Consider the following 23,926-nt stretch of genomic DNA (forward strand, 5'->3'; position numbering starts at 1 on the left):
TGTTCAAGAAAACAACCCGTCCGAAATATGTGATTTTTCACGAAAACGGCGCTATATAAATTAGCCAAATATTATTATTATTATTGTAAGTTAGAACGGACGTTGATATTTTTATAGTTTTATGAAACTGTCTTGAGACCATATTTCAATAACGATGTGTCAAAATTATCCAAATCGTAATTTTTTCAAAACAGATAATATTTCGATTAAGTTTTTGTTGTCAGTAATTGTTGATGACTTTAATTTAATATTTTTCTTGGCACATTTTTCAGCATTTGATGTACGGTTTCCGGTGTTCAATTTTATTTGCAATACAATCTTTAGTCTTTATTTCGCATCACTAGCATCGTTAATGATTGAAAGTAAATATCCTGTGTCCTTCTCTTTATAAAAAAATGTGATCTCAGAATATTTACGTAAGATGTTAACTCTTCAATGTGTGTGCAATAAATTATCACAAATCGTTATTTGAATGTACCGGTGCATTTCGCTGTATCGTTTGTTGTGACTTTTCATCAAAATGCAATCCAAAGCAACCATCCGCCGAGTTGATAATTAATTTAGTTGTTTTGTCTGATTTTTTAAAATAAATCTCCTCTAAATAGTTATTATTTCATAGAGTTGCTAATATTTTTCATAAAATACATTTATTTTATTTTTTACTGTGGCTTGATTTTATTGATGTGAGGATATATTTGTTGGAAAAATTGCATATCTCGTTCCACGTACGCTGGTTTAGTAAAATCCTTAACATTATAAGTTATCATCTACATTGGATTAGAAGTGATAATTTGTTTTAATTTTAAGTGCCTGCGGTCACGTTGTGGCTAATATAACGAGTTAGTATCTACACACTATACTAGTGCCGTGAGAAAATGTTGTCCTTTTAAATTTTTAAATATTTTTTGCAAAGAGGTTGCGAAGGAATGCTATTGAAGTTAGATACCATTGTGTTGTTATTTTTCAAGTAGGTACCTATTTCATTTACTAAATATAAACAAGGAATAGACAGAAAAGTTATTACTCATTTATCTCGAACTAAATAAGAAAATTTTATAGTTTGTTATTATTAGTGCCAGAAGCGTTTAGAGAGTATTTTGAATGGTAGAAGCAGTCGGGGACGCCCGAAGAAGACTGAAATCAAATAATTACGTGTGGTAGAATTAAGCGTATGTGATGAACGACGAAAGGGTATAAAGACGCCTAAATAAGATATGACACGATCAAGTGAATAAAATTCTTTAAAAAGTTTTTTTTTTCAATACTTTTTAATAATATTATTTCCATCTTAAGAAACCACACAGTTTTCATGTACAGTAGAATTCACAACCTCAAAACTTTACTCCAAATCATGCATAACCCCGAGCAACGTCGGGATAAAGCATAAAATCCGTCTGTTGCATGTGCTTAAAAATTATTCCATGATACAAGTGACCTCCTCGAGTAGGTAAGTACGCAGTGGAAATTATATGTTTTTATATCAATGAAAATTTAAGATATTTCAAATCCTTTAAAAAAATAAAAACAAAAAAAACTGTTTCTGCAAAAATTTATGTGAAGAAATGAAATTCCATTACACTGTTTTGCTTCTGGATTTTCTAGACAAATTAAACTATTTTCAACTAAAAATTATAGAGCTTTGAAGTATATGCCGACAACTGCTGTTACAAAATAAAACAATAGAATTTTTGTTAATTTTTTATCAAAAATTCGTAATGGACAAAAGATTTTTTTTAGGAGTCTAACTTCGTTAGCTAAGTTTTTCTTTAAATTATTGAATTGCGTAACCAAAAGCCCGATAGCTTCGCGAAACGATAATGCTCCAGCGGTCCCTCTAAGTCTCTGCGGACGAGAAGTTTGCAAACCCGAGAACTCATTTCGCAATCTTTACGACCTATTAAAACATCAACGACTGTTCGTGGTATCGATAAAAGGACCAGACTTTAAAATCAACTAATTCCGGCTAAAATACACTCGAGTACCCAATACCATACCTTTCTACTTTTTTGTTACCTTGCAGTTTGATTGTGTGCCTTACTAAAACTCTTCAACGTTAAACTATGGCTTCTTGAAATGTGCTCGTCTTTTTCTGCCTTGTTGCCATCGTATTTGTACAGCGCTCTTGAGTTATTTTATTTTTTGACATTAATTTTTATAATTTTCAAAAATTATCAAATTAATATCATTATTATTATCATCATCAGCTGAAAAATAGCGCAACAGAAACATTTTTATGTTGTTAGTTTTAACATACAAGGTGAAATGAAATTAATATAGGTAATATGAATGTTGTACTTACCTTCCTATAGTGGAATATAAATCACGAAAGATACCGACCAGTATCAAATCTATTGATCTTACTTCTCGTTCTTTAAAACATACAACCCATCAATTAAATCACTTCTTCCATAATGTAGGCGACACATTACGCTATACGCATCATGGCTTGGACTATTTCACCATATCGCTCGCCATACATTGTCATTGGTAGTGGCCAATAGGCTAAGCCGTGATGCTTATAGCGTAATGTGTCGCATGCCTAATAATTATTGATAATTCACTTTATGGCATCATTAATTATACGAAAATAATTAAATTTATTCAAACCACCATTTATATCAAATCAACTTTGTATGTTGATGTTCTGAAACATGTAGATATATATTTTTAAATAGTGCTTTAAAAAAAGTTTACTGCTTTCTTGTCTAAATTTATGTTTTGCAAAATATATAAATTTGTTTTAAAGCACTTTATTTAAAGCGGTTACACACAAATTTATGTGTTAACTAAAATGGTTCAGTTCAAAACAAATTTATGTGTTTATATTTATATTGAAAATGCATGTTGCTATTACAATACAATTGAAGGAAGTTAGTGGGAGTACCTAGCTAGTTTAGATGATGCCCTTACTCGTCGTATTTGTTATTATTTATAATAATGAAATACGGGCATTGCAAGCATTTACATAAAAAAACAATTATTGTTCTAACAAATAAGGATTGACAAGTTCACAGATTTATCCGATTGTATCACGTGTATAAATTGCTTTGACTGATGGTTGCAACTATTTAGGAACAATTAAGCGAAACTATGATGAACAAACATTCATCACTTTTATGACAAAGTAAATAAAAATAATATTATTATTTTTCGGAATAACTTATTGAGTAAAACCTCAAATTATAATATTTAAATATTGAAGACAATATTAGTGATTCTTAAACAGATGGTAGAGCATTGTCCCGGAAAGACAAGGGTCCTGGGTTCGAGTCCCAGATGTGACCGTTTCCTTTTCTGATTTTTCTGTTTCAGATTTGCGTTTAAGAATCACTAATATTGTCTTCAATATTTAAAAATAATATTATTTAGCGATTTCAAAATGAGTTTTATGAAAATAGCACGCCACTGAATGAATGACTCGTCGAATTATTAATAAACAGTTGTAATCTACAGTGGATGAAGTTATCAATTTAATCTAAAAGAAAAAATATTTATCTTAGAACTAAATGGAAAAATAAATTGACAAAATGAAACAAAGTCAGGTTTGTATTTCATTTAAGATACACCTAATGCATGCATTGTTCTTCTAAGTAGGTATTTTAGAATATAATAGCTTCATTACAAACTCTTAAACTATGTTGGAATGAGATTTTATTCTGTTTAGGTAGGTAGGTTATTTTTTATTGAAATAACAAGATTCCTTTAAAAGATGCCAATTTTCCAATATTGGCGAATGGCGTCTGGCTGGTCTCCTTATAAGTAAATTCCAATGTCATCATTCGTATTAACTCTAGAATGCTTAATTTACTAGGATAACTATTCATTCAAAGATTGACCATGTAATATAATGTAGGTTGATAGTTCATAATACAAGATGGGGCAAAAGTAATGTCATAATGTGAATGCCCACAATTATTTAAATGGCCTCAAAGGTGTTTTGACATTTATGGTGTAGACAGATAGAGGATTAGTTGAGAACAAGCAATGGAGCAATACACACCCGAAGAACGCGGAATTATTGTTACTGCTTATTTGACCAATTTCTGGTCTGTGTTTTTAATGTAATTTCGTGAATTTCGTTTTCCTCGTCGTCTTGTACCGTGTGCGCGAGCACAAGTGTTTGGCTGAGCGTCTTGCGGAAACCTTCTAATAAACTTTCCGTGAAAAAAATAATTGATTTTTTCTTAATTTCTGATACACCTGCGTTAAAACAACAGACCGGAAATTGGTCAAACAAGCTGTAACAATAATTCCGCGTTCTTCAGGTGCGTATTGCTCCATTGCTTGTTGTCAAACAATTCTCTATCTGTCTACATCATAATTGTCAAAGCATATTTGACGCCATTTAAAAAAATTGTGCACATTCACAATGACATTACTTTTGCCCCACTCTTATAACTAAGTAGGTTATTAAAAAAAAATATTTAAAAGAATTCTACGGTTGTTAAGGGGTTATATTTTAAAAGTATTACTTTGATATCTACCTACTGCAGAACGCGTGTCTATCTATATCAATAATAATATGCATGTTTGCACTTCGTACGTTATTATTTTGAGTCTTAATCGAATATATTATAATGTGAATCTGATTGAAGTGAGTACTTCATTAATATTACCTACTTACACTTTTGCATTTGTCGTTTCAATCATTGTTCAATATAAACAAACAACTTTTCGTAAAATAAACATCCTTAAGACAAGGTTTTCAATTTAGAAATGATAAAACTCATGTTAAAAGTACGCGTTAACTTATGCTCAGGAAATGTTCTGTTGTTTCAGGAAACAAAAAAATGATTTGGAGATAATGAAAATGTCATATAGTCATGTAAATATGTATCTATAAATACCTCTAAAACACATATTTTCAAGGACACATAAGATCATAGCAAAGCCAACTGTTGTCCTTCCCGGAAACAGTATTTCCCTTACAGGACGTTAGAAAATTAAGACAATAATATAGAGTATTTAACTCATTTTCTACATTGTCACAATATATATTTGTAGCTAAACTAATGCCTGTATTAATAACGCGATCTCACTGGCAATGTGATCTATACCTATGTAAATAAAAATGTAAATGTTCGTGTATTCAAAATCTTAAATCTCCGAAAGTTTTTCACAGATTGCTTTGAAATTTTGACACAACGCTGCATTCGAATACGTGTGTGTGTTTTATATACCTACCTATATAATATATATCTATGTCATCCGTGACAGATAAAAACATGATTTTTTGAACAACAGCGCCATCTCTTCAAACATGCTTTTTAAAAAAAAAACAGCGCCATCTGTTGGATAAATTCCTTTTTTTAAAAAAAACAGCGCCATCTGTTGGACATAAAATCTCACGCTATTATTTCTCTATCTGCACAAACAGACTTGTCCACAGCAACGCGTGGTGGGTTACAGCAAGGAAATAAATAAAATTAAAAAAAACATTCAGCCCAATTCAATAAGAAATGCCATATACGTCAGGTTTTTACCCATTATCTACTTATTGCATTGTTATCCTTGTTGAGATATTTGATCGACAATAATATACAATCATATATTATTTTCATCTTGTGGGAGTGAAAATAGCTTTTGGTTGCTGTGTATGATTGACTATACATATACTTATATCATCTTCTTATTCTTAGAGAATAGAGTGGTTCCAGGAGTACCAGGATAAGCATATGCCTAGTTAAGTGAGATGGTAGAATAATATTGTATAGTACGAAAAAGGGATAGCATCAGGAATTTGACAAGTTTCCTAATACTCGTGCTATGTTATATACTCCACCTGGTGGACCAACCTAATGCCAAATTATAAATGGGTGACCTACTATTATACTATTGGCGTGTTTTGTTTATGGGTTATGCGTAAAACCGTTCTGTCACACAATGTTATGTAAACGCAAACAGTCTTCAGACGTTTAAATGCAAAACACAGTTGAATGCTTACTCCATATTTTGTTCGTCCTTGCCTATGAAAATGAAATACATAAATATGGCCTGATCGAGCATGGTAATATTGAATCATTTATGAAAGGACTTGGAATGGGAGTGGTTAACCATTTTGCTATCAGAACAAGTGTAAAAAGAAACAACACCGATTCCTTTGACTATCATTGACAAGGAAGAGTTTAATGTGATTGAAGTCCCCGTATTTAAATAAGTCAACCGTCGATCACATAGATCTTCGGCACTTAGAGCTTTTTGTGTCCACCCAGGCAAAAGAGAATCCGCATGAATTTGTTTCATAGCCAGTACCTCAGCGCCTCTCGTATATACCTACCGAATGCACGAATAAAACAGTAGGACTTTACGAGTATTCATGCCATATTAAAACGTATCATTGCACAGTTTTCAAAATACAAAAATTTTCGTTTGGACCCGTTTTAACGAGGTTTTTATCTTCTATATGCACATGGAAATAGCTCAAAACTTCAAACTGCTCCAGACGCCATTAAACTCAGGGTCGGGTATTGCTAGATGAACATGCGTGGGCAACTCAATTATTTCTAGATATTAAAACACCAATTGTTGGTCAGACCTGATACCTTACCTGCTTTACCTGGTGTGGGTAGCATGGCAAATAGAAGCGGTGAGGAACTGGGGGTTGAGGATATGAAGCGATAAATAGGTACTTCTTGGATGCAGTGGCTGCCTACACGCAATACGTATTCCACATGTAGTCAGTTCGGTAGTGATCGTTGAATAGTAAAGAAGTCTCTTGCATCCAACACCTAAATCAATACCAAACTCAACTTCAAACTATAAAATAGTTTGCAGTTCAAAGAATTTTCTTGGGTTTTTCGATACTTCTCAGAAAGTGTTTTGTGATTGAGTTTTTTTATTCGCGTCAAGAAAATTGTTAGAAAATGAGCATCCCTTACGTATATCGGTACTGGGTGGATCATGTGGGGAGGACGCATCGAGTTCCAGTTTTTAATTCGTATTCTTTTCGACCAAGTGAGTTTTAACCATTTTTACAATATAGGTAGTCCACTTCCACCACCAACACCCATGCATGCATTAGTCATAATAATATACATATGTATATCAGTAAAATGGAATTGAATGATAAACACTAATTATATTTATTTTTGGAATAACCTAATGAGTAAAACCTCAATTTGTAATATTTAATTAATGAAAAAAATATTAGCGATTCTCAAACTAAATTTAGAAACAGACTTGAACCCAGAACCCTCGCCTTGCCGGGGCGCCGATTCTTCTGTTTAAATTTTTCGTTTAAGAATCGCTAATATTGTTTTCATCCATTGAATATTACTAATTATTTTATTTAGAAGTTAATTTAAAAAAAATTATGTCTAAACAAAAACGAACAAATAATAAATGCTCTGATATTTACTAGACAAAAGAGGAAAGACATTCAAGTTTAAATCAAAGAAAAGAAAGTTTTATTTTTATAAGATCAACCAATCTTTTAGATTTTTTGTTGTGAATCCACGGAGAAATTTAGATGGTCATTAAATTAAAAAATTATATCTGTTAATTACGAAATCTACTAAAACGTGTTACGACACGGTATAATACCCTAAAATAAATCACTGTAATATTTTTGGCCGTGAAAATCTCATATCATAACTCTACAAATATTCATTGGTCTCTATTTTGTGTGTTGATTGTGGGTAGACTTAGGTTAAGTACTTCCTACGCTTTGTTGTTGTGAGGGATTGTTATTGTTTTCAAACTCGTAATTAACTTTGTCGAAATCATGCAACATTACAAGAATTATTGTGCAAAGATTTTTTACATTAAAAAGGTTCTGTCTGTGGAAACATTCCATTCTGCATGTGAAAACATTACATTGACTACGTTATTGACTTCAGAATAATTCTTGTACATTTTAACAAAGCATTTCTAAAAATATAGACCGAAAGCTTTAGTCGTTAAACATCCACAGTTAGCTTGACGTCCATACATTATTATTTGAAGTATTTGCTCAATATCTGGAGTCCAAAATAATAGAATTTATTTCAAGATTTGCAAGATTGTGAAAATTGGAAACTTCAAGGTTTGAGTTACGGATTTGTATTTTTCCCATCTACAGGGTTTTCCAATAAGAGGTGTTATTTTGAATAGCCCACTATTCGGTAGATGTTACTTTTGAAGCTGTCATTTTTTGACATTTAACAAGTAGAAACTACGCCATTAATAAAAATGGAACCATACACGCTTCAACAACGCATTGAAATTATTAAAATTGAGTGAATCAAATGCAAATCATCTTGAGTGATGAGGCCCATTTCCACCTCGGTGGCTTCATTAACAAGCAAAATTGTCGCATCTGAGGCACGGAAAACCCAAGAGTTATTGTTGAAAAGCCTCTCTATCCTCAACATGTGAATGTTTGGTGCGGTTTATGGTCCGGCGGAGTCATTGGACCTTACTTTTTCAATAATGAGGCTGGAGCAACAGTTACGGTGAATGGATTGCGCTATCGAGAGATGATTAATGATTTTTTATGGCCGAAATTGGATGGTATTGATCTGGAAAACGTTTACTTTCAACAAGACGGCGCTATGTGCCACACAAGCAACGAAACCATTGATCTTTTACGGGAAAAGTTTCTTTGAATATCAAAATAACACCTCTTATTGGAAAACCCTGTATATATCTATATAATAATAATGTTAATGTTTGTTTGTTCAATCTTAGAAAGTTCTTCACTGATTGCTTTGAAATTTAGCACAATTTTTAATTCAAATAAACTTGTGATTTATGTACCAAAATTATAGTATAGATGTCACCTGTGACTGGTAAAGACATGTCTTTTTTAAACGGCACCATCTGTTGGACATAAAAGCAAAACGCGCTATTGTTTCTCTATCTGCACAGACAGACTGAGCCACATCAACTGGTGATGGGATACAGATAGTAATAAATAAATTGTTTCCTTGCATCTTGTATCGTAAATACTGTATATTTTAAAATATTTTACTGAAAGTGGCAGATATTTTTTTTATTTGATATTAGTGTACAGTACAGTAAATTGTTATTTAAACTCAGTTTTACGAATGTTTTGAAATGTTCAGCCCAATTAAACCTATAAGGTGTTATATATTTTTGAACTCTTAAATAATATACAGGGTGTATCGGCACTAACCTGACAAACTTTAACCAGCTATTCCTTAGCACATTTGGAGTAAAAAATGTTATGGGCACTTTGCTGTCCGGTAGCATTTTTTTTTCAATTAAAAACAAAAAAAAATTAAATTTCCACACTACATCACTGTCATTGGCATTGCGTTTCGTGTTCAACAGCTGTTATAAGCAAGTATGTCAAAAAGCGTCTTCGCTCTTTCGCACACACTAAATAATAATAGTTAAAAATGAGACGAATGGTGCCGTGCCATTTAGTTGTGATAGTAAAAGTGCGCCAATATAGGTACACACGTGCATTATTCAACGGAATTCGAATAAAATATTTGCCAGATGGGTTTTCAAACTTTGACAAAGGATAAAACAGTCACCATGTGGTGAAAATATGAATAATAAATTTTTTATTAAAAAAAAAACGTTACCGGACAGCAAAGTGCACATAAGATTTTTTACTCCAAATATGCTAAGGAATAGCTGGTTAAAGTTTGTCGGGTACGTGCCGATACACCCTGTATATTATGTCCTCAGAAAAGGGAACTTTAGTTTTTTCCGTGAACTATTTTTTTCAATAAAAAAACGCTTGTTTTTTATGTTATACGCTCATACGGGCTTTTACAAACTATATTCCGTGCAGTTGAACACATCTACAATATCTGCAAAAGTACTGTTGTGTTATTATTATAATTAATTACCCAGTTGATAGAGTCAAACTGGATTGTGGGAGCCATATTAATCAAAAGAAAATGTAATAATTCATGCATAAACTTGGATGTACAAATGGCTAAAATAAAACTAATAATTTATTACATTTATTATGTTGTCAAAATATGTGTTCTATAAATTAATTGATTAATTCGTCATAAGATTTGTAATAATTTCTAATGAATATCGAGCGCTTGAATCGTGAATTTCATCTAAGTTGATGAATTCTTATCGATGATGCGAAATTTGTCGTATACTTTATTAAAGATTTTTTTAAGTTTTTGCATAATATTCCACTTCAGTCAAGGTTGCTTATCCAAGTATATTCGCTAATATTATTTCAAGGATATTTCTCCAACGAAGTGATTAGTCTGCCTGAATAAAAGAAGTGCAGAGGTGTAAAATATTATGAAAATAAAACTATAAAAATGTTTTTTTATTGCATGGTTTCTAATTGTAGCTTTTAATTGCATTTTTGTATCGTAGGCGTGCTTCTGGACCTTAACAATCTCAATCATCACTTAATAATCATCAGAGAAATTCAATTTTGTTACGGTTACAAAGAAAAGTTAAATTTGGCATTATTGTTAGGTGAGGTTAAGTTAGGTTGTAATTGTATATTAGATTAAATTATTTTTGTAAAAAAAATCGTTTTCTTATTTTGTTGGTTTACTTCATATCTCTAATGGTGTAAGAGGTTTAAAAAATATATAATTTCCAACTTGGTTAACTCAAAGTTACGTTTTATATATATATAGATTACGCTGCCTGTGGTAACATCGTTGTTCGTTGCGAGATTTAGTTCAATTTTGATGAAAACCTATTATTATTATAGTCTAACCTATGGGGAAAATGGAAATAAATTATGAGTGTAGGTAGGTTATCCAATAAATTAATAATAAATGTATTCAGATAATAATATATAAACGTAGTGTAGAAAATCAGGATGGCACTACCTACCCACTTTATTAGATAAATAATAACCTGTTCTGTTGTCTTTGATTGGTGTTTTTAGAATAAACAATGATTTTATTCACTTTCAACGTGTTGATCTTAGTTCTGCATAGCAAAGTGCACCAACTATAATTGATATTAGAAACGGTGACCGGATAAATCATCAAAATGATAATTCATCACAATTTTAAAAATATATATAAAGTCATGGAAAGCGATGAAACAAAAACTTTATTAACTGGGTTAAGTAGGTTAGGTTAGGTTAGGGTAATTTTTTTTTTCATCGTTTTTAATGACTTCTTTTCAAAGGTGTGTTGAATAGTCACTGTGTTGAGATAGCATGGAACCATTAGAAACAAAGGGTGATTTGGCATGGAAGCGTGTCGAAAGTATCGACTATCAAAGCGGCGGAGCCAATGAAAATTAAGTGTGTAGGTAGAAACAAGGGCGGGTATTTGCAGTCGAATGGGTGAATGATGTTTTATGCGAACGGTTTTATTCTAACAATAAATGTTCCTACCACTATTTAAAAAAAATTAAGCTCTTTCGTTCTTTTCTTCCAATTTCTTTCATATCACTAAATTTGGTTGTGACAGTGTAGGTACCCATAAACATTAACTCTTTTGAATGGGTACCGATTTTTACATACATTTTAATCTTACTTTGTAATGTTATTTAAATATTGTTATTTTTATTTCCATTATCTTTAAAATATATTTTTTTTCATTCAGTTTAATTTAAATTCTTACTTTGGTTTATGTAATTTTTTTTTTTTAAATATGTTTTATTTATCTTTTCTACAAAACATTGTCTTTTCTAGTTGTTAATTATAATCAATATTATGTACGACTACCACGATAAGGGCATGAGCCTAGTATGTAGTCGCGAAAACACAATTTAAAACATATTGCAATATGTAAAAATAAAGAAAAAACAATGTTAGAACAACAAATTAATAAAAGAGGTTTCACGGCCCACCTCTGTTGTTTTTATTAGCTTTGTACCTACAAATGAGTTCAAACTGTTTTCCAAAATCTAATCTTCAAACTGTTTTAAATTCAAATTTCCTTTACTAACCGTTGATTAATCTTTCCAGATGCCCCAGACGCTGGCAAAGTCATAGCAGTTCGCAACCTGGACTTCTGCCTCGCAGCCAACGGCATCGAGCACCACACTGACAGGTTCGAGCTGATGACCCGGGAGAGGGAACCCTCGCTGGTGGTAAGGAGAGGGGCGTCATTCGTCCTGGATATGACCCTGTCGAGGCCCTTCAACCCCGAGAAGGACGCAGTGTCCTTTATTTTCACCGTAGCAGGTAATACCTACAACCTTATTATTTATATGTATGATGTTGAAAACGTTAAGATTATTATTCAGATGGCGATCTCGCCTGAGTTACTTCAATACCTACCTGTTTTGTAGCTCGGGGTAATTTTTTTTCAGAATTTCTAAATCGGTACAGTTAGAAAATATGTAATATATATTAACAATTTATTCAAAACTATAATTTTCAATTCTGTATAGACAATTCTTGTACTCCCACAAAAGCGTATTTTTTTCTTAATTTTTATGATTTTATACAAATATGAATGGCTTATAAAAATGATATTTATGGATACATAATACAAAATATATTACCAAATACTTTTCATACTAAATTATATATAACTAGGACATTCACAGACGTAACACAAGAACGTGCGATGAAATTAGTCTATCAAGAAAGGACAAAGCCAATACACAAAATAGTTTACTATGCAAAGGAATGCAAAATTATAACGCACGGCCAGAAACAATGAAACTGCACCAATTTATAGATTCTAGCTGAATTTTAGGAGCCATATTAATCAAAAGAAAATGTAATAAACAAAATATTAATAATAAATTAGACATTTGTAAACTTTGATGTACAAATGGACCATCATTCAGAATTGAAACATTGCTTGAAATAAAATTAATAAATAATAATAAATGCAAAATAAAACACAAGTACTGCATTTTGCTGCACAAATTTTCGTGATTCTAACCTCGTTATTGTTTAAATCAACCCGCCTCAAAGGTCCACGAACAGCAGCTGTGGCTTCTGTCACATTTTTTCCACATCTCTCTGTGGCTTGAGTGTGTAAAATAAGTTATCATTGGTAGTTACATCGTTTTGGTGTGATCCGTTATGCTTTGGAATAATATTAATTGTCTCCACATTTACAAATTTGACAAGCGGTGGTTCGTATCATTTAAATGGTCATCATAATATTAAGATTTTTTTGCTATCATACATTTATGCATATTATTATTTTTATGTATAATATACATATTATGCTGTTTATGAACTCGTGTGTGTGTACGTGTATTGTGTGTGTATGTTATGTATGGTGTGTAATACACTATATATGTATACATATGTGCATGTGTACATATACTTTTCTGTAATTCGCATTGTTTCTTTCTTTTTTAATATGTATGTAAAAAACATAATTTGTATTTTAAAACCATGTATGTAACAAAAAAACAAAAAAAAAAAAAAAACAAAAAAAAAGCTCAAAAATTTGATAAAGTTGAACAGCCACTTATGGTCATCAAAGAGAACAAGAATGATCAGCAAAGTATTATCATACTACCTTTGTGGGGGACTTGGTAGGCATTTCTTTAAATAATGCTAAAATGAGCCAATAAAGCGATTTCTTTATCGACATAATAAAATGGAAGTCATAAAATGAACAAATTAACAATAAATTTATGATATTTTGATAAACTAGGTAGGTAATAAAATATTAGATATTATAAAAGATTACAAAAAATTGGCTTCTTGTAGAGGTACCTACATCTTTTTTTATTTGAGTTTTAAAATGGTTTTGATTTCGAACCAAGGTGTGCCTTCTACAGGGAATTATATCAACATTTTTTTTTTTAAATGTATAAATATATATCCTTATTTTGCATGCAATCTGATTCTGAGTAATTTCTGGGTCGTCTCTTGGCTGGAAAAAGCACAGAGAAATATAACAGTACTCTTATACATAAGTGTAAGTATTTTATTCACTTTCACAGGCTCATTTTTTCATCTGCTTCTGGTTCGTTAGAAATTCGACTTGTTCTTAAAATCATAATAATATTAATACATTTTCCAGACACTGATAAACCAAACTACGGCCATGGAACTTTGGTGGCTGTGCCTCTATTAGACAAGCCTCCAGAGGTGACCGGCGGGTGGAGTGCTTACATCGAGAACCAGTATGACAACCACCTCACCGTAAAGATCTACACCTCTCCCTCCAGTGTAGTGGCCCAGTGGAAGATCGACATAGACACCAAGCTGATTGGAAATGGAGCAGTCAACTACACACACCCCCTAGGCTTCTATTTGATCTTTAACCCGTGGTGTCCACAGGATGATGTTTATCTTGAAGGTAAATCGAAATCATTTAATTACCTTTATGTAATGTTATTTTAGGTATAACCCCCTCAAACAATAGGTTTGTTCTTGGCGGAAACTGTTAAATATAAAATAAAGGTTCCATGACAAAACAGAACATTGAAAAAAAATGATAGCAAACATAACCTATTGTGTTATATTCTGTTTGCTATTTGTAAAAATGATCAAGTGTCCTCATTCAATCATTGAGACATACATTTAAAGAAAAAATGCACAAATATTTATCTTCCAGTGTTACTGCCGGTTTATATTTGTGTGTCCACACACTTCGACCATTCAAAAAAATTTTTTTTTTAAATAATACAAAATTCTTATAAAAGCATCTATAAAATCTGAGATACTGAAGATTTGAGCTATAAATCATACAAAAATGAAAACGCTAGGTATAGCTCAGGGTATCGATTCTCCAATACAGGCAGCTTGCAATCGCAGTCGAAAATACATGCATTGGTCGATATTCTTATTTTTGAGTTTCGTCAAAGGTACACACTTAGGTACATACGCCAAACTTCAAAAGTCATTCTACTAAAATAACGAGTGGGTCGAACCACTCGCTGTTCGAATGGAATGACTTCGTCGAGAATCGAGGTCCAGAACTTCGATTGTATCATAGATTTCGTAGGTAATACCAATGACTTAATAAAAAACCTACTTTTATAAGAATTTCGTTGCTATTGGGAAGGGCTAACCGAAGTTATACTTACATTAAATTAAATTATCGAACGTTATGTAGGCACTTTCCTCAGTTCTGAACAGTTTTCCATGAAAAAGTGGAAAAAATTGCATTTCGAATTACAAAATATTTAATTGATAATTTTTTTACATATTTAAATTCCTATAATACTAACATTACACTGTTATTTGTAGGTGAAGCTCTTAGAGAGGAATACGTTCAGCAGGATACTGGTCTTATTTGGAGAGGTTCCCACAATCGCCTCAGACCATCCATTTGGAAATATTCACAGTTCGAGAAAGACATTCTAGATTGCTCTCTATACCTGATCTCAGAAGTTGGAAAGGTAAATGAATTATCATAATTTTTTTTTAATTTTTAACATTATTAAATTTGATTTATTTAAAAAAAAAAAAAAATCATTAAAAAATAATAATATTCGACAAATGTCAAAAATATTTCACCAATAAATGAAGATATAATATGTCTCGACGCCATCTAGTGAAAAATTTAGCACTAACAAAGCCTTTCCTACAAAAATAAAATTGGTTGTTTACAGGTGGAAAAAATATAATAAGCAGTAATTGTTGATTTAGGTACTAGTACATATTGAATCATTTGGCGGGTTGGAAATAAACCGACATAGCTCAGTGGTTTCAGAGCACCTGACCGGACATCACGGGTTCAATTCCCGTTGGCGCCATTTATTTTTACTCGGGAGATATTTTTAATTTGTAATGATATTTCAAGCGACTAATTATTAGGTAAATGAATAATCAAAGGTTGCTGCTAATTGATTCACGTTCAAAGATTTCCCTAATTTGTTAACCAAAAATGTCTTAAAATTTGTTTTTAGGTTAGAGGAAATGCTAGAGGTGATGCAATCCAGGTATCAAGGGCTATATCCGCTGCCATCAACTCCCCCGATGATGAAGGAGCACTAATGGGAAACTGGAGCGATGACTTTGGAGGCGGCACCCCTCCCACCAAGTGGGTTGGATCCATGAACATCTTGCAGCAATTCTACAAGAAGAAAAAGCCAGTGAAGTATGGACAGTGCTGGGTGTTTGCAGGTGTTTTAGCTACTGGTTAGTACCTACAAAGAAACGCTAATCAAAAACTCTATTTTAAAATTGTCGATTCATGGTCAAATTCCAATTGAAACATAACGATAAAAAAACATTAACATGTATTGATGTAGATCCATTTAATAATAGGTTTAAACAAAATGAGTCAATTTCTTACAAATTTAATCAATTATTATCGTTATTTTATTTACATTATTTTAAATATTCGAACATAAAACAATACAGGAATTAAATTTATCATTCTTGTCAATTTATTTTCAACGAATGAACTTATGTTTACAAGACTATGTTTTTTATGCAAAGCACAAAGAATATAATTTAATCATGTTTCTTCTCACTATTTAAGGTATGAGCTGTTCTAAATTAATTATGTATTGTCTTTCCAACCTTATTCTTGTACTTGTTAAAACATAAAATTAGATTACTAATACGGCATAATCTCTAGTTTGCAGAGCCATTGGACTACCGTGCCGTGTTGTCACCACATATTCTTCAGCCCACGACACCCAGGGCAGTTTGACTGTGGATTACTTTGTTGATCAGAAAGGTTCAGTCATGGAAGAACTGAATTTGGATTCCATTTGGAACTACCACGTGTGGAATGAGGTATAATTTATTTATTATTATTTATCAGTCCATAAACTGTTAGGAGGGAGTGATAAATCCAATAAATAAATAAGGAAAAAGTTGAAAATGTATTAATCTTAACACATATTAGAATCAGCAATCAGCATGGTTCAATAAAATATTTATAAGTTAGTACATGATTTAATCTTTAGATTATTATAATCAGCATTTTATAGTATATACATATTATGTTTAACAATGTAATCATAATAGGATAATATGGTAGGTAATAAGAAAAATGTTAAAATGTTTGGCATTTGCCATTTCTTGCTACACCAAGTTTGTTTCTCTAATCAATAAATGAATCCCCCTTAGGTATGGATGAAGCGGTCAGATCTCGGTGATGCTTACAACGGTTGGCAGGCGATAGACGCCACTCCTCAAGAACTCTCTGATAGCATCTTCAGATGTGGGCCGGCTTCTGTAGCCGCTGTCAAGCTTGGAGAGATCCAGAAACCGTATGACAACACTTTCCTATATGCTGAAGTCAACGCTGATAAGGTAAATAATTTTTTTAATGTTGCACACCCCCAGTGTTCTCGAAAGTTCCCATGATCCCCAAATATTCGCCAGTGTTCTCTAATGTTGTACCAATGTTCCCTCAATATTACCATGGGTAGGAAATTTCACAACAGTATGCCCACACTAGTCATCAAATGTATTTTTGATCATGTTTTGATAGTCTTTTTATATTTCTAGGTATTTTGGAGATATGCTGGACCCACACAACCCCTTAAATTACTTCAAAAGGATACAACTACCGTTGGTAAATCTATTTCAACCAAAGCTGTTGGATTGTGGGAAAGAGAGGTAATTAATTATATTACTCCAATTTGAATATATTTGTATGTATATTTATTTTTTTAAATAAATTCACAGTTCAACATAATACGCTGAAAACACAGTAAAAATCTAAGCAACCTAATGTTTTAATGTGATATATTATTAGAAATCGATGGTAGAAGCATAAGTTTTGGGACACAACTCTGTGGATATTGATAAATTTTAGATAAAAATTATTACATAATGTAAAAAGCAAAGAGTTGCTATATGTACTTATATTTTTGAAAAGTTTACAAATTGTACACTGGCCGGCACAGGAACTCACTGAAGCCACCACATTGAAAGTCTCGGCCATCCTACCGTCCTTTCCTTAAGTCAGGCCTATTGTTAGATATATTCTCAAACGTTTTCTTAAAACCATTCACAAACTATTGGGCAAACCAGTCATTAGTAACGGCTAAGGCTTGTAGAGAACTAGCGTTTCGGTTTCAGAATCCTGCTTGAACCGTGTACCACTCAATCTCAAAGAGCCTTCACCACGAGAGAATGAATCTGATTAAATTGGTTATTACTTTTCAGGATATAACAGACAACTACAAATTTCAAGAGGAAACCAAAGAAGAGAGGGATGCTATGCTGAACGCGCTGAAGATGTCTGAGAGCCTGTTCTCTCGGTACTATCTCAATGAGGAGTTCAATGACATCCATTTCAACTTTGCCCTCAGAGACGACATCAAGATCGGGGAGCCATTCAGCGTAGTTCTTATTGCCAAGAACCGCTCAAAGAGCAAAGAGCACACCATCAATGGCAACCTGAGGGTGGATACAGTCCATTACACTGGCAAAGTTGGACAACCTGTCAAACTCTTTGCTTTCAACAAAGTTATTAAGCCGCTAGCCACAGAGGAAGTCAGATTGGATGTCACATTTGATGAATATTATTCACGGCTGGTTGAACAGGTATATATATAAATGTACCAATGTTTTAAAAAATTATTTATTCAGGAAGGATTTCTAAGACATTCATGTATGTATTTTGTGATTTACAACCTCATTTTCGAAGTCATTGCAATCTTTTGAAAATAAAACCTGCAAAATTGAAGAATTTTTATATGCCAAAAATGGGATCCTTATTGATGTTTGAATAGCCATATATATATATGATTTAAGATTTTCACGGCCAAAAGTATTTTTGTTATTTGTTTTTGGGGTGTTATGCCGTATTGAGCTAACTCCTTCTTTAGCCAACGTTTAACAACATCCTCATACATAAGCTCACATTTCACCACAACCTCAAATAACACATCTGCCCTGATGATGGACACTGCAATGCTGTCCGAAACGTTGGCTAAATAAGGAGTTAGCGCAACACGGCATAACACCCCAAAAACAAATAAAAAAAAACCATATTTAAATTTTTTAAATTAAACATGGCTTACAAAGCTGTCAATGAACTGTAAAAAGTTGTAACTCAAATCGAGTTTTGCTAAAATAGTGAGAAGTTTTATAAAACTAGATATCAAAGGTCAATCCAGTGTTGCTTTATGTACCTATTTTAAATTGAAATTATTTGTTATTCTTTCAGTGTGCATTCAACATTGCCTGCTTAGTAACAGTGGTGGATACGGAATTTGAATACTTTGCCCAGGATGACTTCAGAGTGAGGAAGCCCGACATCAAAATATCCATCCAGGGAACACCAACCACGGGGCAGGAGTTTGTGGCCGTCATCAAGCTGCAGAACCCACTTCCCATGCCCCTGAAGAAGAGCGTATTCCTATTGGAAGGGTGTGGTCTTGAGAGACAACTGCAAATTAAGCTGGATGAGGTTAGAAATATATATTTTTCTAGTTTTGCTGTTATCCTAGATTTTGTGATTTACAACATGTAGACGCTGCTTACCCTAGTGCGAGCTGAAGATAGTTCCGTTAACCCTAGTTTTCACTGGCGAGCAGTGAGGATTAACCTTTACCTTTGTCCGACAAGCTTTTCATGAACCTATGTAAGCTTATATTGCATATTTACATATATCAGTTATATTTAGTAATGGGGTAGCTAGTCATATCTTCCCAGGGTTCCTGCCAAAAAGCAACTCGATGGACGTAAATATTTCTCTTACTGAGCATAATGAGCAACTGAAATATTTCGGGTATATGTGATCCATCAGCGGCTAACAGCAGAGTTGATCCATGAAACATGATTCATGAAGTTTTAATGAAACGCCTACTCTGTGCCAAAACTTGATGCGTGATGCGATAGATTGCTTTGAAAAGGTCAGCATTGTAAAGGATCGGCCCGTGGATCAGCTCGTAAACATAACCCTGTAGTTGGGAATCTACAAGGGCTTATAAGCTTAGCTTATTATTCAACATATTGGCAAATCTGACACAGTAGGTCTATGGGGACTTGGTAGTGAGACAATGAAATATGATGTTGTGTGGTGTCACGGCATTTATAGCGAGTCAGTATAATTGTGCAGTTGGGAGATGGCTCTGGACCGATGATGATGATACTAGACGTAGACGGCAATGACTGCGGTGGAATGGTCGAGATGAGGATCAGTGAGTCGACACCGCGTTGATGGAGACCTTACTCGTGGGCGTGTTCAGCACTGATGAAGACGTGATTGTTAATTCAGCTTTTTAACTCATGCGGTCTGGTTATGATATGATGACCCTAGGAGCGGTGACGTAACCGCTACAGGTATATTGGCTATACTGCTATAAATTAATTTAACTAATATAATAATGTAATCTTCTTTTGGTTGCAGAACATTGCACCCGGAGCCTTTGCCACAGTCTCTGTGAAGTTCATTCCCCCGTGGTCGGGTCGGCACACCATTGCGGCCAAGTTTGTCTCCAAAGAGTTGACTGATGTTGATGGATTCCTTGCATTCAACGTCCAACCACAAGCCAGTTTTATGATCAACCATGGGAACGGAGTTCACTGATAAATAAAACACTTATTTATTATTACCATAGTTATATTATGTAATATTTATAACAATGATATGTCTACATTACGGAGATTCAGACAAGTTTTCTCTCTTTTCATACATTCGGAAGGCAATTTACTAGCTAGGTGAGTAATTTTTTTACGAATACTTAACACGGAGGTGTTAATGTTGTGATGTAATATGTAATGTTTTTATTATAAATTAACAAAAAACCAGTCCAAAGTATATCATTGTTTGCTATTTGAATAGTGTTTGTGATTGTAAAAGCTTTTAATGGTTTTAATATCCTGCCAAATAAACTTATAATATTTTGTTCACTTGTGTTGCTAAGGAAATATATGTTTTATGTAATATATTATGTAGAATCATATTTTATACTAAATAATAAAATTATGAGTGCTGATTTTTGCCATCTAGGTTTAAAAGCTAATATATTATAGATAGTTAGAGTCCATTGACTATAAACAAATCTAGTAGAGATAAGCAACTTACGTTTGTACACCGAAGGGGTTTAAATGATGCCCTTTAATTATTAGTACAAACAGTATACAATCATTTTTAATTATTCTTTTTTCATACAAATATATTAACCGTTTTTGGCAAATATTATTTATTATTATATTATATATTTATTTAACAAATTTATAGTATTAAAATTTTTCAAATATTTTTTTATTCATTAAATTTTATTAGCTTTTGAGCTTGAAATATTAAATTTTAATGACTCAATCTTCTTTCCAACAAAATATTTATAAATCTCATTATTTGGAATACTTGAACAATGAATATTATATACATACAATGAATTTTGTGATTTTTTAAAACGAATTCAAGCAGAGCAGCTGATTTTGTTAAATATGAAATTTTAGTATTTAAGGCACTGTGAGTATATTTAAAAAAATTGTATTTTTTGTATTCTTTCTCTGGACTGAACATTTTGTATAAACTATTATAATACCTACTTTTTATTTTTCAACACATTCTATAAACATATACTTGTTTTTAATGTTTTGTTTCTAAATAAACAACATTTTATTTATTCAATCTATGTGGACTTTTACATTTATTAAACCCTTTTCCAAATTATTATGACATGAAATAACTTTCATAACACTATGAAACAATGTTAAGCCGTCGTTCCATGGGTCGGTAAGGAATCGAAATAAACTGAGTGCTGTGACCCTGCGCAGAAAAATAAAGTTTGCTAAAAGTAACAATCTGCAATGAGCATTGTGGGACTTTTATGCGCAGAGTCTTCAACACCTGGTTCAAGTAGATTCCTTACCGACCCATGGGGTGAATTTGACTAACGAACGACCTTGGAAAACAAAAAGGTACAGGGTCGTCGCCAGCTTCACGGTGTCTCCAATTGGGGTATGTGACATGTGTTTGAAAGGAGTGGAATATTAATGATTACATTAAAAAATACACGCCAAAAGCGCTGCAGGTTCAAAGCCCTCCTTGCCAAGTCCTCCATCCATTGCGCAAGCAACATTTTCCGCTTATATTAAAATGAGAAATATTTTTTTCCAAGTTCTGTGTCTTCAATATGTACCATTTTGGCACCCGGCCAAACACCCCTCCGACATTAGGCCCCTATGGCAAATTTGATGCATAATTTTTTATGACCTTAATGTGTACCATTTTCATAGCACCGATAAAGAGGAATTTTCCCTCAAAGTAACTTATTTCTTATTAAGGTTTCCTGTGTGGAGATACTGTTATAAAATAAAATAAAAATCTGACCTAGGAATATTATTTTAATAGTTGGCTCTACCCTACCAATACCCTAAACTAGAGGAGAGGCGTATTTATCGTACCCAGCAAAAGTAATGGGTATTTTCATGTGGTACTTTGTACTTGTGACAAATCTCCAAAATAACTGGTTCCTAAGTATTTGTAAATATCAAAAGTATTGAAATACTTTGTACTTTAAAATACTACTGACTTCTCTCTCTGGTCTGTTAGAAAGTTGTATGGGGAAAAGGGAAAAAGAAGTGTTTTAGCATACATATATACTAAATATAGGTACTAGAACAGATATCTCAAAGATATTTTTGTATTTAATTTTTTGTTCTTAAGTATTGCGCTTCTTGCGAGTATTGTGGGGAATCATACAGTGAAAATTATTGTGGGGAATTACTTGTCATAGAAATTTTTAACAATCCCCCCCCCCATGGATTCAAATAATTACAGGGGGGAATCAATTTTACGTAGAAAATTTGTGGGAATCGTTGTGGGCTGAAATTATCTGAGTACAGTGAGTACAGGTACAAAAAATACCTGTTAAAAATACCGGTTACAAAATATTCATAAGTACTTTATACTGGGACTAGGGACGGAGATAAATAAATACTCCTCATCCCCAGTCCCCAGATACTATAATCCCCAGGTAGGTTTAAAATACTTGTGAGTATTTTGTAACCGGTATTTTTTAACAGGTATTTTTTTGTACTTGTTGTACCCAGCAACGAAACGTACTCACAGGACCCATCTCTACCCTACACTTCTCGGATCGAGTTGTTATTTTATTTTTATTTAGGTAAAATATGACTTCCCTCTTTCGGATTTAGAGAGTACTTTTATTACAGAACGAATCATAATGATATTACGATTTTCTTATTTGTTGCGTGAAAAATACCTAGATGTCGCTGATTGACAAACGCCTTACTAACTACTAAAAGCACAGCTTTGAGCGCTGTCGGAGAGATGGCATTACAATAAACATTTTTGACCGCTCAAATTTTAAATAACTACGAAAAAAAACCAAATTTTCTAGGAGACAGATACTTGTAGAACTTATAAAATTATATTTTATTTTTCATTTCACCACTAACTTTTAAAAACATCATTATAATTTTTTGTGAATGAATCTGTTTTCACTATTGTTTAGTTAGTTTAATTTAATTCTAAAAAGTTACATTATTTTTACGTAAAACGTAGTTTTGAAATAATTAAAAACAATTGAAATAGGTACCTAACTATAAAACAAGTTTATTTTATATGTGATAATCTTCAGGACTGAATCCAAATGTGTATATTATTTCGTCAGCTGAATTCAGTTAACAATAATCTATAAGCTAGTTATGCAATCCATGAATTTATTAAATAGGGTCAAAAATCATATATATAGTATAGTACTTACGCTGTGATTTGTATTTTTAAAGAGATTCAGAGCACACAAGTATTACAAAATATGGCAAACAATGTTCCTAAACACACTATCCAAAAGCTACCGAAGGGTTAAATCTGTTACTGCAAATAGTAATAACATGGACATTATCCAGTAATTTGTATCGAAAAAATCTTTTTTGGAAATTAAAATTATCAAGTTGATAAAAAGTTTTTAGTTCTCCCGCAAAAGTAATAAAGTTATAATTTTCGGACATAATCTACTTTTTCATAGATGGCGTAATAAAATAATTTAATTTAAATATACGTTTTTCGAGTTATGCTTTAAAACATTAAGACGAATTATTTGTTTGCGCCAGTACATACGCAATACGATTATGAATAAATAGGTTTGTCGATATAAAAACTCTATTATTTCAAGCAAGGCATACGAATACAATGCTGTATGGGTGATTTAATCCAATTAT

The 23,926-nt window shown here is 32.5% G+C and overlaps 1 protein-coding gene across 3 annotated transcripts in view; it reads left to right on the forward strand.

Moving 5' to 3' along the window:
- LOC149424252 (annulin-like) overlaps positions 1 to 21,204 on the forward strand; it is a 33,931-nt gene extending 12,727 nt beyond the window's left edge. For 2 of the 3 annotated variants that reach the window (XM_089631234.1, XM_089631235.1), the window contains exons 2-11: positions 11,864 to 12,082; positions 13,896 to 14,174; positions 15,068 to 15,219; positions 15,730 to 15,961; positions 16,407 to 16,567; positions 16,904 to 17,089; positions 17,288 to 17,398; positions 17,951 to 18,331; positions 18,957 to 19,199; positions 20,142 to 21,204. In XM_089631234.1, the coding sequence (XP_089487360.1) occupies positions 11,864 to 12,082; positions 13,896 to 14,174; positions 15,068 to 15,219; positions 15,730 to 15,961; positions 16,407 to 16,567; positions 16,904 to 17,089; positions 17,288 to 17,398; positions 17,951 to 18,331; positions 18,957 to 19,199; positions 20,142 to 20,321 (2,144 nt within the window). In that variant the 3' untranslated portion in view covers positions 20,322 to 21,204. Of the gene's footprint in view, positions 1 to 6,642; positions 6,955 to 11,863; positions 12,083 to 13,895; positions 14,175 to 15,067; positions 15,220 to 15,729; positions 15,962 to 16,406; positions 16,568 to 16,903; positions 17,090 to 17,287; positions 17,399 to 17,950; positions 18,332 to 18,956; positions 19,200 to 20,141 lie in introns of those variants that run through there. The other variant, XM_089631236.1, reaches the window with a different exon arrangement.
- Positions 21,205 to 23,926: the final 2,722 nt, after the last annotated feature.

The sequence above is a fragment of the Hesperophylax consimilis genome, chromosome 4 (assembly GCF_061612785.1).
Source record: "Hesperophylax consimilis isolate HC1 chromosome 4, BYU_Hcon_1.0, whole genome shotgun sequence".
Taxonomy (NCBI): Eukaryota; Metazoa; Arthropoda; class Insecta; order Trichoptera; family Limnephilidae; genus Hesperophylax; species Hesperophylax consimilis.